Consider the following 18,725-nt stretch of genomic DNA (forward strand, 5'->3'; position numbering starts at 1 on the left):
ACCTTTTTAGTACATAAAGCAAAATCCATAAATTATAATATATCCTACTGTATATCAGGGGAGCAGAAGAAATCAGAAGTTATCAGACTCTATTAGCGTTACTTTATTAACAACAAAGCCTCCGCCCCTGCAGGCTGTCATGAGACAAGCGGTGACTGTAAAGAAGGAAATCGCCGAGCAGCTGCACTCTCAGAGATGAGCGGTATCTCCGGCGTTCAGCAGCACCACCAAGCCGAATCAAGTGTGCGTTATCAGTATACAGGTTAAACACCTACACTGAGCACAGTCAGCAAAGAACAGGAGTCCTGAGGGGAGCAGACATCAAAGTAATCAACCGCTGAAAGCAAGACGAGAAAACCGCCGTCACACCGTGGAACAATTTTACTGTTTTTTTCTCAGCAGGATGGAAAGGTTTTCTCTATCAACATCGCTACAAACACTATTATTCATCATTCCATTAACACAATCTACCACCGTGATAAACCGGCAACAATGACGCAAAGTATTTCTCTATGCTCCTACAGGCCCTAAACCTCTTGATTGATAAAGGCGGGAACGAGTGGAGCAACTGGAATTTGTGGCTGAAACTGAAAAACAGCAACTCATTCCAGACAATACTCAGAGGCATCGGCCTAATCTATCTCGAGCAGCGCCGCGGCGCACACGGCGGAACGCGAGACCGTCGTGATTTTCAATTTTTGATGCAGTTATTTCTCCGAGTTGTTCCACAGTGTAGATACCGTGTGAGTGAATCACCACAATATGAGCGAAGCACTTCAGCAGGAACTCCAGGTTCTTTTGCCCAGAGATCCCAGCAGAGAGTGCATTAATCATCACAGCCTCCCCTCCAAAGTGAAGACAGAGAGCAACAGCTGGGGGAGAGGAGCCCGGCTTTAAACAGTACAGGCTGCAGGAGGTTCAGCCATCACTTCTTGTTGTGGATTCTGACATCAATAGTAATGAATACCTTGGAGCGTTGCCTGACTGCCTGAGCATGAATCGCTATCGCACAAGAGCCCGGGCATTGGAGGTGGGTTTGTTTTGTGTGTCTTTGTGTGCGTTATTGACCACGTCTTTGGTGTCCGCGTGTGACCATGTAATGTACACGCCTCTGTGTACCTGTACGTCCTCGTGCATTGCTGTGAGTGCGTGCCCCTTTGTCGGGGCAGATATGAGTAATATGCAGAATAGCAGGCAGCCCAGAATGACCCGGGCTGACAGGAACAATTAATCAGAACATTGTTGGTGCTCTTGGACGAGGCCGGGGCTTCATGCTGAGGTTACACCTGCACGGGCTGGAGCTGCGCTGGGATCCAGTGCACAGAGGCACAATGATCCTTAAATGATCTATGGCCGGCCGGACCACATTTATTTCAAGCGAGCGTTTGCGTGGTTGTTGGACAGTTAAAGGTGCAGTACAACAATACATATTCTCATCACGAAAACACATAAAAAGACTAACAAAGGCCACAAAGGTCAGAGGAGAAAATATGCTCTTTTTTAATTTGGTTTGACCACTCCTTTAATAAAATAGAGGACAAAACACTCATTGTGTTCATGCCAAGTCCTTTATGTAAATGTCCCTCTCTTCTTGATCCACAAATTGTTCCTGTTCGTATTCGTATTTTACAGGTCAGACACACCCCTTATTGGAAATCTGTTGGGGGTTGGACTGATCACTGCAATTTATGTATATCAAAGTGGACAGACAAAGAACAAAGCCAACGTTAGCATAATAGGTTTTAGATTTGATTAATTCTGGCTTATTCTAGTTTTAAGTAATAGGCCAGTTGTGTGTGTGGAGGTCTAATTAACAGAATAACCATACCTGTCTTCATGACCGGTTGTTTTACCTTTTAATCTATATCGTGAATGATATTACAGTCAGAGGAGAGGAGGGGAGTCTGTTGTCTTTCAGCAATAAACGCAATTTAATTGTCTTTTCCATTTGTTGCACGTGAGGGTGAACATCCCAGTGTGTCTGGTGAAATATTTTAAGAAATATTTTGAGAAATTCTGTCAGTGTTTTGAGAAACTTCCTCATTATTTTGAGAGACTGGGTCGTTATTTTGCAGTTTTCCATTATTTTGAGAAAGTTTCTTATTATTTTTGAGGTAAGCCATTATTATTTCCAGATACTTACTCAATATTTTGAGAAATTTTCTCTTTATTTTTGAGATACTTAGTCATTATTTTGCAGTTTTCCATTATTTTGAGAAATGTTTAACAGTCAGTTTTTCCAGATACTAACCCCATGTCTTGAGAAATTTTCTCATCATTTTGAGATACTAAGTCATTGTTTTGAGAGTTTCTTATTAGTTTGAAGTAAGTTGTTATTTTGCGTGTGTCAAAGTCCTTTTTTTCAGCTACAACTTCATTATTTTGATATACTTGATTATTATTTTGAGGATTCTCATTATTCTGAGCCACTAAGTCATTACTTTGTGTTACTAAGTCATTATTTCGAGATACTAATGAAGCCTCTCTTTAAAATGACCTGCGGGTTGTGAGTTTTTCCATCACATTGCTGGAAATGCACTTCCATACTGACCAGTGAGAAGGTTAATAAATGTAGACAATTTAGTGTATGTGTTGTCTAGATAAATACAATTGCTTCCAGAGTGTATCTCGGTTAGCAGATGTCCATGAACAGCCCGCTGGAGTAGTCTCTACATTGCAATTCTGCGCTCACAACCTGCTCGGGGAATTGAGTTGTCACTAATCAAAGCAAATTTAATCAAACGCGGACTCAAAACCTCGGCCCTCTCCGTTCTGCTGCTCTTTTGTTCGATGTGCTATCAATGCTGAAGCCACCTAGCTAGCTCTGATGCCTTACCTCCTCCACACTCAAACACTGTGTCAGGAGGTCTTTGCTTGCTGATCTATGTAGGACAAGCAGTGGGGTGTCTGAGGTAATAAATGAACAAGATGAATGTGGGGGATATGTTCATTTGAAGGCTCTTGTCACTGAGGGCTTGTCGTCCGGCTGCACAAAGGGTGGAGCCGTCCTGCCTGATTTACTTTAGATTCAAACCGTGGCTAAATTGGAAATCGTGAATCAGTCTGACACCATTGGTCTAAGATGGATTACTCCAGTTAAAGGCTGCCTTTTCTTTCCTTTGGTTCTTTTTAAAGAAATCATACAAAAATTAATTTTTCTGACAGACGGCTGACCCGGGCAGCCAACGAAAGGAATAGCAAAGGGAGGCCCGGCACTGAGGCACTACAAAGCTGGGTTTTTATCAGCACGGCACTATCCCAGCCACATCCAAATAGCTCTCAGCAGCACAATGAGCCCGGCTGAATATTTGATCAACTGTCTCAGGTTTAACAACCCTTGCCAAACTACACCTGCCTGGAGGAAAAAGATATGCCTTTGAGCAGGGTAATGCCTCCCCCCAAGATGTTAAGGAAGTAAGCGTTTGATGTTCACAATACCCAATCTGCACTAATCTCATCCAATCTTGGGCACTTGGATTCTCAGCAAGGTTACAGATTTGCATTACTGAACAATAGCTCTCTGGGTGCCAGCAAAGGCTTCCAATATAATCCGGCCATGAATTACAAACAAATGCACTCAAACACAGTTTACTGTAGGGTACTTTGAATGTTTACAGATTGAATTCAATAGAAATACTTCATAACTGTCCCTCATGGCGAGTGTGATACAACTGATATTTCTTTAACGCACCTGGAAACTCTCCCACATATAGTCTCGGATAACCCAATGGTGAGATTTTATTTGTGTGAGATTTCTGTATCTGTCTGTCTTTTAGTCTGAGCTGTGTGTGTGTGTGTGTGTGTGTGTGTGTGTGTGTGTGTGTGTGTGTGTTTGTGTGTATTCACCCCCCCAACTCATCGTCGCCGGCTGCTGCAGCTCATTGCCCTGCAGTAATATCAGGCCTTGCAGACACCTGGGACCAGTGGTGTGGGCCCTCAGAGGAGGCAACCGCCTGGCAACTGGCCCTGATTACTTTCTCCACTCTCCGGAACTCAACTCTGTATATGCCATTAACCGCGGCACGCAGTGTGATCCCAACTCGACCGTGCCATTAACCCTGTACACAAAGGGTTGTTTACAAACACACACACACACACATCCTCAGACTCGACACGACCACACACTACACAGAAGTTCACAACTTAACTGCCAACACGCTGAAGCCACAACAGCCATCTGCAGAGCAACATCTTCCATCATCTCCCCCCGGTGAGAGCTTTACAGCTGGGTACCATGGTGAGAGGCTGACATCTAGTGGGAGAGTTGGAGCACAACCAGACATAAGATGTTGCATGTAAACATTACATAACAGCGGTTGTTATTACAATAATACACTATAATATTGGGTGAAAAGGTTCTTGCATAAACTGGTAATTTGTTTGACGTATGTTTGTCGTTGAAATTGGCTCTCCTTCCTCGATGTCCGTGCAAAAGTTACCATTTTTACTGTAAATATCGAAGTGTTAACTATTTATTTTGCCACAAACTGGGCTTACAAAATTGATGAAGGTGACAAAATACAGAAATTACCGTTAAAGCATTTGTTATTACAACAAATAAGAAAACATTTCCTGTTTTATATGTGCCAATCCGTGAGGAAATGTTTCTTTTGTTGGTAAAAAGTCATTTACAACCATGTTTTACAGAAGTAATGCATCATTTTATGCGAACATGTCAGTTCAAAATCATCTTTATGAGCAATTCTCAAATATCAAGGTGATAAACCAATGTTATCTATGTCTCTTGAGCTGTTGTGCTTATCTCATACTCATTTTAATTGCATCATTTACATAAAAAAAACTGTCTAGTCAAGAGCATTTGATTTTTATTGATGTCTTAATTACACTGAGAAAATAGACAAAGTTAATTCAGATAATCTCTAATGAGGTTTAGCATCGGGCTCATGGACATGGGCTGCAAACCAGTGGTGAAAGAAGTAATCAGATCCCTTATTTAAGTAACATTTGTGATATCACTGTGTAAAAATACCAAGTAGAAGTTCAACATTTAAAATAATTTCATTGGCTTTAATAGTCTTCAAAGCACCTGTTATGCAAAATGGCCCCTTTTGGACAATCTGTTGATTATTTCTGTCATATAAATAGGTTATCATGCAATGCAGTGGTTTCCAAACTTTCCCCATTTATAGATAATAACATTTTCAAGCTGTCTAATAATTTAATTTTGTGTTTCAGAACACGCTGTGGTCTCTCTTCATTACCCACCGCTGCACTGGTAAAGCCGAGGGCGAGATATGCCTCGTCATATTTTCTTGTCTTTGTTTTGGCTGTCTGGTAGCCTCTCCGTGTGATAACGCTGTGATAACTCTGAGCTCCTGTCCCCCCACTTTGGGAAACATTGCATTAATGTCTGAGCAGAATAGTAATGTTGTAGCTTGTCGATATGTAGCTTATTTTTAACAAGAGTTCATATTGTAGATTTTCATTTGGTGATCACATGTTCAGTTAATGAGGTAATATCTGAAACTGCCAAGTCACAAGTAACTGGAGCTGTCACATGAATGTAGTGGAGTAACAGTTGTATAGTTTCGCTCTGACATACTGTATAGTGAGGTTGAAGTAAAATAATAACACTCAGGTAAAGCAGGCTGCCTCAATGTTGTACTTAATATCGAGAGTACACGTCGCCTATTTAGTTGCTTTCCACTACTGCCTCAAACAAACAGTTAGGTTAGGGTTAAGTTAGGGTTTGCTCTAATAGCAAACAATCTAGAGGCACTGTCAGAGTGTAAGTTGATTTCATGTCCTTTAATAGAAAAATACAATCTGACACAACAAAAACCCCTCCAGAGAAAAATACTAAGGTGTTGTGATTGTTGTTATTCTGCCCACAAAACACTAGGGGGCGTCCTGTCCCTAATCTTATTATATTTTTATTTGTTGTTTTTTTATAGTGTAAAAAGGAGGATAGGAGATGGTGACATTCAACACATACAAGAGAGGTTACTCCAAACTCAAAATCATATATGAAAAAAAAATATATATATATATATATAAGAAAATATATAGAATCTGTAATTATTAAATCAAATTAATTTGAAAACTACAGCATGTAGGCGACACATAGACAGCAGCTTTACTTTTACTTCCCCTGATTTCCTTAACAGGCTGCAAATCCTTTCTATCAGTGTTTTTATTTGTTTTCTTATTATTTAAATGATCAATTGCATTTAAAACACTTTGGGAAACATTGCATTAATGTCTGAGCAGAATAGTAATGTTGTAGCTTGTCAATATGTATCTTGTTTTTTACAAGATTTCATATTGTAGATTATCATTTGGTGATCACATGTTCAGTTAATGAGGTAATATCTGAAACTGCAAAGTCACAAGTAACTGGAGCTGTCACATGAATGTAGTGGAGTAACAGTTGTATAGTTTCGCTCTGACATACTGTATAGTGAGGTTGAAATAAAATAACACTCAGGTAAAGCAGGCTGCCTCAATGTTGTACTTAATATCGAGAGTACACGTCGCCTATTTAGTTGCTTTCCACTACTGCCTCAAACAAACAGTTAGGTTAGGGTTAAGTTAGGGTTTGCTCTAATAGCAAACAATGTAGAGGCACTGTCAGAGTGTGAGTTGATTTCATGTCCTTGAATAGAAAAATACAATCTGACAATAAAAATCCCTCCAGAGAAAAATACTAAGGTATTGTGATTGTTGTTATTCTGCCCACAAAACACTAGGGGGCGTCCTGTCCCTAATCTTATTATATTTATTATTATTTGTTGTTTTTTTATAGTGTAAGAAGGAGGATAGGAGATGGTGACATTCAACACATACAAGAGAGGTTACTCCAAACTCAAAATCATATATGAAAATATATATAAGAAAATATATAGAATCTGAAATTATTAAATCAAATTAATTTGAAAACTACAGCATGTAGGCGACACATAGACAGCAGCTTTACTTTTACTTCCCCTAATTTCCTTAACAGGCTACAAATCCTTTCTATCAGTGTTTTTATTTGTTTTCTTATTATTTAAATGATCAATTGCATTTAAAAAAAAAATTCACTTTGCTCAATAATCATAATCTACACATCATATGATAGATTAATTTATTTGTATGCTCTATAAATAAATGCAGTTGATTTTACATGCCACATCCATAATGCCTTGACTCTGCAGCAAGTGAAGAAGGAGTGGGGTTTCATTTCAGTGCTCTTATCTTTTTGTTGCTACTGCACTTTGTAAATTGCCTCAAGGAACAACAGCAGCAACAAAGCATTATGCAAAACACACCGGTGTACTACACTCCAGCAGTGAGTGACTGACGGCCAAAGGAAAAGGGAACACCTTATCTAATCTGTGATACATGCAAATGTTTCGAAGCTCTGACTCTTGCATACCTCTGTGAAGGGGAAGAGAGGAGAAGGGAAGAACCATTTTCCAGGGAGAGGGAGGCGCTATGTATGAAGTCGGAACTGTGTCAAAAAGTTACTGTACTTCGACCCACTGACAGAAAGTTAAGAGTTGACTTGTGCTGACGAATGGACCGACGGGAGACGGAGACAAACACAGAAGGTAAGCTGCTGCTGCTGCTGCTTCGCCTCGGCCGGGAGGTTTGTTGGTGAGATACGAGCTGTTCCTCAACCTGCCGAGCGGTCCGCGGTGGAAATGTCCAGCCGGAGACTCGCACTTATCACCTGTGTTACATACATGTACACGGTTAGTGTGTAATCTGAGGTCGAGGCGCGGTTATTACTCGTTTAGATGTTGTTACATGGTGTTGGATGTTCAGTGTGAGCAGCAGCTTCTTACTGTTTGTGTGTAACAGAGTGGAGCTGAGCAGTCAGTACAGTAGGTCATAGAGAAAGCACAGGCCTCATGTACCTGATACTGTGCGGCTGAGGAGCGCTGTTCATTTCCTCTGACCTCTTGATTAATACACAGGGTGACATCCCACATTGGACAATTTGTTACTATCTTTTTACAGACACTTACATACAATTAAACATTTGTATTGTAGCTTTATCAGATACTCCAAATAATGATGTATTATAATGTATATATTTATTTATATAATGTATCTTTGATGATACTTAAATTCAAGTTGTAATAAATGGCAGATTGATATTGATAATGCATTAGTTAAAAAGAAACTAGTTCTCTGAGTAGTGTTTGAGCAGAATACTTTGTACTTGTACTTAAGTATTATTTTAAGACCAGTAGTTTAACTTGTAATTGAGTAGTACTTCAGTAATATCACTGTACCCATAAGTGAGTGAAGATTTTCAGTACACTTTCCACCACTGATGATTAAATTAGGGTAATTAAAGTTTTAAAGGGGCACCATGTAGTTTTTTCGGAGAAGAAATTCATACATGGAATTTAAAATGTTTAAATTTAAATGAGGTAATGATACTAACTCACATATTATAACTTTATAAACAAGCTGTTCTAAGAGAAAATAAGGTCCCCAGAACACTGTTTGAAGCTAGAAAGGTAGGGCAGGGTCCGTCACATATAAACGATCTTTCTCTTCTGATTAAAAATGTCTTACTACTACTACAGAGTGCACCTTTAATCAATGACTATCTGATTGATGGGTTGATCTGCGGATTATTATCTTGATTAATCAGTGGATGTCTATTCAAACAAAAAAAAAAAGGCCAAGGGTGCTCCATCAAATGTCTTGATCACCAAACAGAACGGCAAATTCTCACATTTCAGTGCTTTTCCTTTTAGGGCATTTTTGCCTAAAAATCAAAGATTGACGACTACTAGATTAATCGCAGCTCTAAAAGCTATCCAAGGTGTGTTCTGTATGAAAATCCTTAACAAGCAGTTGATGGAATAATTATTACAAACTGAGAACTAAACTTTAACTAGGAGAGCAAAAACTCCTGGACCATAAAAAATCTCGGTCAGATAAGTTAATGTTCTTAAACATCCTGCGGCTTCAGTAAAGAGTTGGAATAAGTTTATTTAGAAACTAAAGGAGTGTGTTGAACTGTATTATAAGATTAAAAAAAGGAAAACTGGATGTTAAGAGGTCGAGTAAACATGCAAACCTAATTACATGTAATTTTCCTGCAGTCGGTCGATGAACGTCACCGTGAGGCTGTGTAACACATCTTCTATGCTGCTGAAAAGAGGTCCAGATGCTCCAGGATGGATCAGGCACTTCCCAGCCAGAGCTCAGCTTCGGACCTGCTCCAACCAGACAGCGAGGAGCTCCAGCTCAGAGTGGACTTCTTCAGGAAACTTGGTTACTCCTCAGCAGAGGTGAAGGCTGCTCTGAGGAAGCTGGGCCTGAGCACGGACACCAACTCCGTGCTGGGAGAGCTGGTCCGGAGCAGGACCAACACTGCACCCAGCACGTCCAGTTCTGACAGTGATAAGAGGAGCACAGGCCAGAGGGACTCTCTGCTGCCTCCCAGTTGGGCCCTTGGACCCTGCAGGATCACACCGCAACCCGGGGACCAGAAGAGTACTGACACAGAATTGAGGCCTGTCGTTATTGACGGCAGCAATGTTGCCATCAGGTAATCTCAAAAAGCTTTTTTCTCTCTTTTATGGGATGAAAGATCCTAAATTAGAATTCGTGGCTGTAATGTTTTGCTACTTTGAACCACAAAGCAGGTCAAATACCTGCACACATAAAGTGACATAACACCTGTATACTGACATGTCTCAAACAGCCGTCAATCATCACCTCGTTGCTATTCAGCCATGACCTTATTTTCCTCCAGTGTCATGTCAACGACTGTTTCAGATGGGCGTTCACCACCCTGCCTGTGCATGTTTCATAAAGGCTATGGCTAATATGCAAATTGTAGGCACACACCTCAAAATCTCCACCTCTCGATAGGCAAGACGTGTTACACACCAAGTAATAATAGCCTGAAGGAAGGTTCCCTGAAAGAGAACACAGACAGGCATGTGGTGTTTACACAGACCAACTGAAGTTTTGCCTCTCCCTCCCATATTATTTACGGTCAGATTATTTCTATTCATGTTCTCCTTTCAGTCATGGAAACAAGGAAGTGTTCTCATGCCGCGGCATCCAGCTCGCAGTGAACTTCTTCCTTGACAGAGGACATAATACCGTCACTGTGTTTGTTCCCACTTGGCGCAAAGAGCAGCCCAGACCCGACGCCCCCATAACAGGTGAGGATCCAGGAAATGCACACGCAAGCACACAAATGGTTCTGATCCAGCAGATTGGAGTTAGTTTGGCCACACACAAACATTTCCCAGTCAAAGAAGGAACTATTTAATTGTCAAAATCTTGAGCAAATAGAGGCTAAAACTCCCATTTATACAGTGGTGGACTCGGGATGTTTGAGGGGCATGGGCAGAAAAACAAAAGGGGCACCAGTTGTATGCGATGGGGCACCAGCGCCCAGAAAGTTGTAACACATACAGTGAACTGGGAGGGGCACTACAGGGCACTTTATCACATTCCTTTTTTATTTTTATTGACCTTTGCAGTCATAAACTTGAGTGGTAGGCTAACTAGCTTACTTTTTCAGTTTATAGCCACGGCACTCTAATTACGAGCATACAGGACATAATCGAGGTAGAAATAATCAGTTCAGGTCAATTCAAATATTTATAGTCACTGACCGTTTGTCACCTGACTAAGTGAACACATCACAATCTGTACAGCACTGTCTGTTGCAAGTTTGAGTTGTCATGTTCAGTTCAGTACGAAACTAGCTGCTAAAGCTGCTGTCAGCACTGTTCATAGTTTTTATGTGACTTCCTGCCTGTTTTTGCAGTCAGCAGTTCCCTCCCTCCTCTCTCCGTCACCACATGAATGCTCAGTCACCCGTAATCGCCAGACATAGCAGCAAACAGGAGGATCCTGCTCTCTGCGTGTTCACGAGCAGACGGGACCGCCTCTTTATGGAGTTCTCTGTCCTGATTGGATAAAGTGAGCAGGGATGCCAGAAAATGATCACACATTTTGATAAATAAATATCACTTCCAGCAGCTTTAATAGCTCTGCAGCTTAATTTTTACAATTGAGCTGTCAGATTATCGAAGTTCCTGTGGCTTTGCAGTCTTTAATAAGCATTTAACTGTGAAGTAAGGTGCTGTGCAGTGCGGCTAAGCTAACAACGGTCAGTGACAATACAGTTCACATTAAAAACTTGTTGTTAAACACTGATTTGTACATGCAGGCTTACTAAACACATCTAGAGGGCAGTTAAAAAAAGAGACTTTCCTAGCCTGGAGTGCCTTACGTGAGCAGCACAGCAGATACCAGCGTCTACCAGCTGGGCGGATGCCAGTATGCATATCTTACATGATGTTAATCTTTTCTGGCTCTGCTTAAATCAAAGGGACTTGTCACAGACTATTTTGATGAGTCACTCTCAGTCATTCACAGCCAACGAAAGAAAGCAGTCTCGCAAGTCTCATGTCTGCTGATGAAAAATACTGATAGGTGAGAAACTCAAGCTTAGCTGAGGACAAAGACTGGAAACGGGGCAGAACAGCTAACCCGGCTCACAGTAAGAAAATCAGCCTACCATCACCTCCAAAGCTCGCTGATTAACACATTATATCTAATTCGGTTATCTGCGCTATAGAACCGAATTTCAAAAACTTCAATTTACTATTTTACAAGGGACGACCCCTCCTTTATCTATCTCTTTGCTGGGATCAGTAACTTCCTGGAATCACACCCACCCAAGGGAAAGTCCGGCACAAAACACCCATAAAAATGAATTGTCCTTTTAACTCTCAAAAGTTCACTAATTAACAAGATGTGTTAATTATTGAGCCTTAGAGGTGTTTGTACAAAAACATATAAGCATGTTTCCAAAATGTGGAACTCTTCCTTTAGTTAGAGAGAAATCAGCAGCTTTTGTTTCGTCCGACTGTAGAGCTTCTCCTTTACCAAGAAATGTGAATGCAACCACTGCTTAAATCTCCCCCAGCGCTGTAGTCATGCATATTCCCGTATCTGTGATTCATTCCCACAGCAGCCATGAGATAATGTTTCAATGTTGTCAGAGGAAGAATTACTGAATGTAGCCTGTGGGCAACACAGTTAAGATTGTGAAACAGTGGTTAACCCAAGTGGATATCAAGTTATGTTCCAAGATGCCAAGACAGCACCAAGTGTGGGTATACACTAAGATTGATTTGCTGTTTTACACTTTCGGTGTGGGTGCAGTGTGAACACAATAAAGGGTTCTACATTTCTGGCAGCTGAGTCAGAAACGTTTTTGGGTGTATCTGACAAATCCAGATTAATATCATGTTCACACCACACCATCCCCGATGTTAGAGAAGCTGCCTTTTCTTTCAGGCTTAATGCATCAGGTTTTCAAGCCAACCTTTGAGTCCCTACAGCTATACAATAAAGGGCGGACCCTCCCTTAAAAAAATTATGTATCATCGCCTTGTGGCTGTCATGATTTAGTAGCCACGCAGCCCACGTGGTGCAATCCAAAAGCCTCTATTTTAAACCAGCGAACAAGGAAGTAAAAATCAGCCTGCAGTCATTCGTGGGAAAGCCCCACCAGGAAGTCCAGCTGTGTTTTTTCTTCCACACCTTGCTTACTTGCTGCAAGCTGTGGTTAACTGCTGACAATAATCTACAGAAAGAGATCATATAGAGCGAGAGGTTAAGTGATGACAGACCAGACAAACGGAAGCACTTAGTGAGAAAAGTACCTTTTAAGTGTTTGAGTGTATTGTTCATTTAAGCAAATTTCATGGTTCATTTCACTTCTAATGACACACAGTGAGTGTCATATGCCTTCATAAACTCACCTTGCAGGTACTGTAATATGATACATTGTACACAGAGATAGTTCTGATGTTGGCACAGGTGATGTAATACCTTCTCCGACGTCTTTTGCTCTCTATGATTTATTGCTGGGGCTTTGTAAGATGCAAATTACATTTTTTTAAAAGCATTGTGGTTTTTGAATCTTGAACATGCGGTTGTGGTGTGATGACAAATGAATGTCAAGGGAAAAAACATAGCTACCCTCTTGATACAGTACTGTCAATCAAAAACTGCAATGTAACCGCAGTTGCAAAACAGTTTTGGATAGAGAGGCCAAGTCCTTCTTCTTCCAGTGGTGAATGACAAGAGAAGAATATAGTTGTTTTTTTTATCCTGTTTGAATTGTGCCCTGAATTACGCATGTGAAGTGAAGAAAGCACCAGCACGCAGAAAGGGCTCAGGAAGGGCACCATAGAGGGCACTTTATCATGTTGTATCTACCTTAGGGGCATCCAAGAGGGACATGGCCGTCACATAGGCACAGAAAAAGTATTAAAAAAGATGAAAATTGCACTAAATCTGGCATATTGACAACTGCAGTTATGCAGCAAAAGAAGAGTTAGTCAGTTCTGTAAACTAGCTAATATACGGGCCCAGCTCTACAAGGTTTTGGGTGTGGGTTTTGGTGAGCATTAAAGCAACTAATCTAACTTTTTTACCTTAAAATAACAGCTTCAAAATCATTTCGATGGTACAGTGATTTATAACAGAGTGAATGGTGTCTCTGTCTCAGCCACTCCACCCCCCAATGACTTGTTTCTGCACTATGTAACTTCAGTGAGAGGGTGGCGTTACAGGCAAGATACAAGTTTTCAACACATAACATTGTTATGACATAATGAGTTTTGTTTGCAGTTAGCACCTACATTCATTCAGACAGCACTTACACAACATAACATAATTAAATAATTTCACAGTCTTTTACTTCAACAGTTTTATGACAAACTGCGGCTTCCTCAAGCTGAAAAATGATCTTATTTGTAATTAATCGCATCATTTAAACAGGATCCAAAAGTTATTTGTTTTTTCCAAAATAAGGTCCCTTGGTGGTCCACTGGACCCCTTCTGACTTCGCCTCTCTAATAGAAAAGGGTAATACAACTACCTCCTATACACTACCTCTCCACAGCCATCTGACACACGACTGTTTGCACTTTCAGATCAACACATCTTGTTGGAGCTTGAAAAACGTAAAATAGTGGTCTTCACTCCATCCCGCCGCGTTGGTGGTAAGCGAGTGGTTTGCTACGATGACCGCTTTATCGTCAAGTTGGCGTACGAGTATGACGGAGTGATCGTATCCAATGACACCTACCGTGACCTCCAAGGAGAGAGGCCCGAGTGGAAGAAATGCATCGAGGAGAGGCTCCTTATGTACTCCTTTGTGAACGACAAGTAAGCAATTAGCCTGTTTTTCTACCTGAGCCTGTGCAGTTTCTCATCTGACTTCCATGAAACCTGTTTAATGTTGCTCCGGAGGGCATATTGCATCCTGAGGGTGTAATCAGGGAAACATAATTATGCTGCACCCAGCTGATTTCTCACAAGGAAAATGAAGAAGTCAGCAGTCAGTCATGTCTGTTGTTATTTTTTGGCCAGGTTCATGCCCCCAGATGACCCTCTGGGTCGCCATGGCCCCAGTCTTGACAACTTCCTTCGGAAAAAGCCTCTGCCTACGGATCAAAAGAGACAGCTCTGTCCTTATGGTAAGTTATGAATAGCACAGAGCTCAGGAAGGGGAACTGTTTTTGCTACAGTATGCAGTATTTTTATGCAGATTGTGAGACTTTTGAACGAGGAAAGAATGCACTTCCCAAATGACATGACCTATAACTTTTGTTTGTGCGTGTGTCTTCCAATTTTGTTTTCCCCAGACAAAAAGTGCACTTACGGCATCAAATGTAAGTTCTACCATCCAGAGCGGACGAACCAGTCCTACCTCTCCTTGGCTGATGAATTGAGAGAGAAAGCCCAGATTTCGACTGTAAAAGAAGAGAGAAATGCCAGATTATCACCCAGACATCTTCAATCTGAGCCTGGGCCGGCTCACAGTGCCTGTTCCCATCATCAAGACGCTAACACAGAGTACGTCAGAGACCAGAAAGGTTCTCTGCATCCTGGTCAGGTTAGTGAAAATAGACTGCTGTACAGGGAGGATTCTAGAAAAAGTCCAAATCATATGCCCTGCTCTGTGACAGTCAACCATTGTCAGAAAGACTGGCCCGGGCTGCACACGATGCCCAATCATTACTATGCCAACATGTCTCACGAGTACCTGGATTCTGGCCTTGGCTCTTATGAGAGTCAGTACTCCGACTTTTGCCTCAGCAACTCCCACATGCCCATGCCCCAACCTCCAAGTGGCCTCGCCGGACCCAGACATGCCTCAGTGCATTTAGAGAAAAATAACACCAGCCAGTCCTGCAGGTGCTGTTCACAAGTCCCACACTCAGCAGCTCATCAGCAACATCACGGAAACCTGGACTCAAAGGGTCAACCCAAATATGACACCTACCCTCCCCACATGTTCCCGCCTGGTGTGCCACACCACGGCAGCCTCCCCAGCCATCTCCACTACAGTGGAGCCCCACATCATCAGCAGAATTACTGGTCGGATCCCTTTCAGGGGATGCCACAAGCCAGGACGTCACACAGTCTCCCCTCCTCGGCCCATACCTCACACGGCCACAACTCTTGCTGCTCTCACGAAGGCCAGCAGTACCCTTCTTGGGGCCAACAGCAGTCTTCCTCTTCTGCTTTTGACCCACAAAGGTTGGATCTCCGCAAGAAACTGCAAGCAATCTTCAACCCGCACGAGGTGGATACAGTCATGCAAATGTTCCCACATCTGATGGATGCGGAAAAACTGGCCGCAGAGATCCTCAAATTGAAGGCTCAGAGAGGGATATTCTGAGGATTTTCTTCTGTTGTGTCCTCTCCAGTCAGAACTAACATGGTACTTATGTTGACGCTCAGTCATAGCAAACAAGGAATGTATTGAGAAGTTTGTATCGCGTCTGTCGTTGAGTGATTTGAAAGCTGATTGCAAAGATGTTTCGTTCTGTCTAAAGTGCCATTATGGAATTGCAATGTGCCTTCATATTTATGAAAAGCTCAGATAATCTGTTCTGAGTTTCATGCATTTGTATGACATTGTAGTCAAATGTGACCTTGTCATCCATGTTCTGGATGAAAAGTGCCTCTAGACCGAATAGTTACTGCTGAGTTTCTAGAGTTTTGACTGTTGATGCATATTGTGTCAAATGTGATGTATGTTAATCGTTGTCCGACAGTAAGTTCTCATCTAATCATGGTTTAAAGTATTATTTCTTTCTGCTAAGAGCCACCGTAGTTCTCCAGAACAACTTGCTGTTCAATGTTATCTCTGTGAGGTGTGACCATAGTGTATTTCAACATGCCGGATTTACAGTGAAAAATCCTAACCAAACAACAGAAACTGAGAATAAGACGCTGACAGCAGCGAGAGGAATTTGCAGTTGTGTCGACACCTTTTTCCTGTAAACCAGAATCAGTTTCGTGAAACGTTCTCGGAACAAGTGTTGCTGTAACATTATACAAGTATTTGGGTCAGGGTGCGATTGAGAAATGACAGTAGAAATGTGAAAATGTAGTTCTCATGAACATGCAGATTTATGTTCTCTATGAAAATCATTTTTTAAATGTGTACTGCAAGATGAATTCATGGTAAGCATGTGTAGGAAAAACTATGTCAAAAAAATTAAAACATGTCATGTGTCAGATATTATGCGTCAGTTGGTCTAACTCGTAAGGTTAGTGCTGTACATAGCTACTGTTTCTGTAATCATGCCCCTGAAGTTTATCAGGAAGTGAGGGACTTGGCACTCACTCACGCTTGCATCATAACATATTGCCTGAAATTCCCAATAAACTCCCTTGTTAAGTATATGCACAGACCTGTCTGCTCCAACAGTTATTCTAGGGAGAGCCCAGGGATTTTACAGATTACAAATGTCCTCTGCAGCTCATGTTGCAAGCTTGAGCAAATCATTTTGTTTTTATCACAGGAGAAAGGTCAGCCTGTGTTTGTGTGCGCAAGTATGCTCATGTGACAGACAGATGTCAATTGAATGACGTAACTGCTGAATAACGCAGCTTAATTTCCTGAAAATATGCTAAAACGGACCTGAATTTTCGGTTGGTTTGTTCCAGAGTGAAATATTTTGACAAGTCTTTGATGGATTGCCATAAAATCTTTACACAGACAATCTCTGGGTCCTTTGGATGAACCCTAAGTACTTTGATAATCTTCTGACTTTATCTCTAGTGCTACCATTACTTTGACAATGCTTTTTGTTTTAAACTATCTCAACAACTATTAGCTGAATTGCTGTGAAATCTGGTAAACACATACATGGAAACACAAGTAATCACCTAGGTCCCCCCCTGACTACTTTGGTATATGGCTAAACGCAAAAATTAAAGACACTGCCATCAGCTGTACTTTGTGTTTAGTGCCAATTAGCATATTATAACACCAACTTACTCAACAAAAGAACAGCAATGACTTTGCGCAAATGTAACACCACCGTCTGTCCAGGGTCACACACTTGAATGGAATTGTGTTTTTGTTTTTCTTTTATTGTGAATAACAGACAAGAGACACCTTATTTATGTACTTTTATACAAAGATTTGTCTCATTATAATAAGCTATTAAATCCATGGCTGCAACTACTGTTCTGCATCCAGTTGGCCCTCTTTCCATGCATCCAGATGGGGGCGTCTCGACATGATAGTCTGCGCTGTTGTCATTCCCAGGCCATCAGCAGCTTGTCGAATGGTACAAAGGCACCATAGCCAGGCTTGCTAAAAGGAACAAGATCAGAAAAAAGAAAGTATCACAGCGATGGGCTTGTTTGAAGTTAATTTCAAATCAAATCTTCCAAAATAAAAGAAAAAGCACATAGATGTGGTTTTACGTGTTCACTTGAAGCTTACAGTAAAATGTATTGTATTTCACTGCATGGGCTTATGAAGAAAAGACTAGATGTAAGTCCCATGGCAGTCAAGTGAGTTCACAACCCGCATCGCAAGTTAACGCTTCACTTCTTAGATATTGTTATTTGAGCATGCCAAGTTTACCTCAGCCTGGGATTTGCATATTGAGCTCAGCCACTAAGTGCGCAGGATTTGCTCAAGTATGTCTCGAGGCATTGTTTGCCTGTTAAATACCTGAGGGCCACAGTGTGACGCCTTCGTTCACCACACGGCACTTTAATGTAATTGTATGTGTTTAACGCCGGCTTTGGGAATACTTTAACGATGGATGATCCTGCCAAAACATTAACAGTTAATTAAAGTGCGCTGTGTAAATTTGCAAAGTAATAAATCAACTTCTGGTCCACAAGCTCTGAAACACAATAATAAGGATTTGTAGGAGGCATCTGAATTGTCAAAATTCAAAAAAGCAGTGAAATTATCCCGGTAAAGCGCCGCAGTTCAGCACTGAATGTCAGGTTGATCACCCTGAAGAAGCTACACGTTGTTTGTGCTCCAACAATATTAGATCAGTTACCATTCAAAGTAGCTGTGTCCCCTGTGGCTGCCATCATGCAATCCGTGATCAGGTGTCAGCAGCTCCACCCCGAGGTGGAGCTCTGCCTCCCCCTGCAGGTGACCCAGGAAACGAATCGTTCCTGTGCTGATCCGTCCAGATGGCAGCATGACCCTGACACGGTGACCCAGCTCCAGGTCCATGGGAGAGTGGGGTACAAAAACCCGGTGAGGCCCATGGGACGTCCTCCATGATCTCACACTGGAGGAAAAGAGGGTTCAGCCAGTAATGTCACAAAAATTGACGTGTATATGATAAATTCTGTAGTACTTTAATTGACAGTTTTTTAAATATTTGTGATATACAGGGGTGTTCAATACCGCTTTCATGTCTGTACAGCAAATATGA

General features: G+C 41.5%; 1 protein-coding gene across 2 annotated transcripts; it reads left to right on the plus strand.

The window, feature by feature from the left end:
* Positions 1–7,299: 7,299 nt before the first annotated feature.
* zc3h12aa (zinc finger CCCH-type containing 12Aa) lies at positions 7,300–16,544 on the plus strand. 2 transcript variants are annotated; one of them, XM_084358317.1, is made up of 6 exons: positions 7,300–7,553; positions 9,069–9,517; positions 10,003–10,142; positions 13,944–14,178; positions 14,383–14,489; positions 14,658–16,544. In XM_084358317.1, the coding sequence occupies exons 2-6, from the start codon at positions 9,144–9,146 to the stop codon at positions 15,695–15,697; spliced, it is 1,896 nt and encodes a 631-aa protein (XP_084214443.1). In that variant the 5' UTR covers positions 7,300–7,553; positions 9,069–9,143; the 3' UTR covers positions 15,698–16,544. The 2 variants fall into 2 exon arrangements, with proteins under 2 accessions (XP_084214443.1, XP_084214444.1); XM_084358318.1 differs by having other exon boundaries at positions 9,126–9,517.
* Positions 16,545–18,725: the final 2,181 nt, after the last annotated feature.

Source organism: Pagrus pagrus (assembly GCF_965226575.1).
Source record: "Pagrus pagrus genome assembly, chromosome: 7".
NCBI classification, from domain to species: domain Eukaryota; kingdom Metazoa; phylum Chordata; class Actinopteri; order Spariformes; family Sparidae; genus Pagrus; species Pagrus pagrus.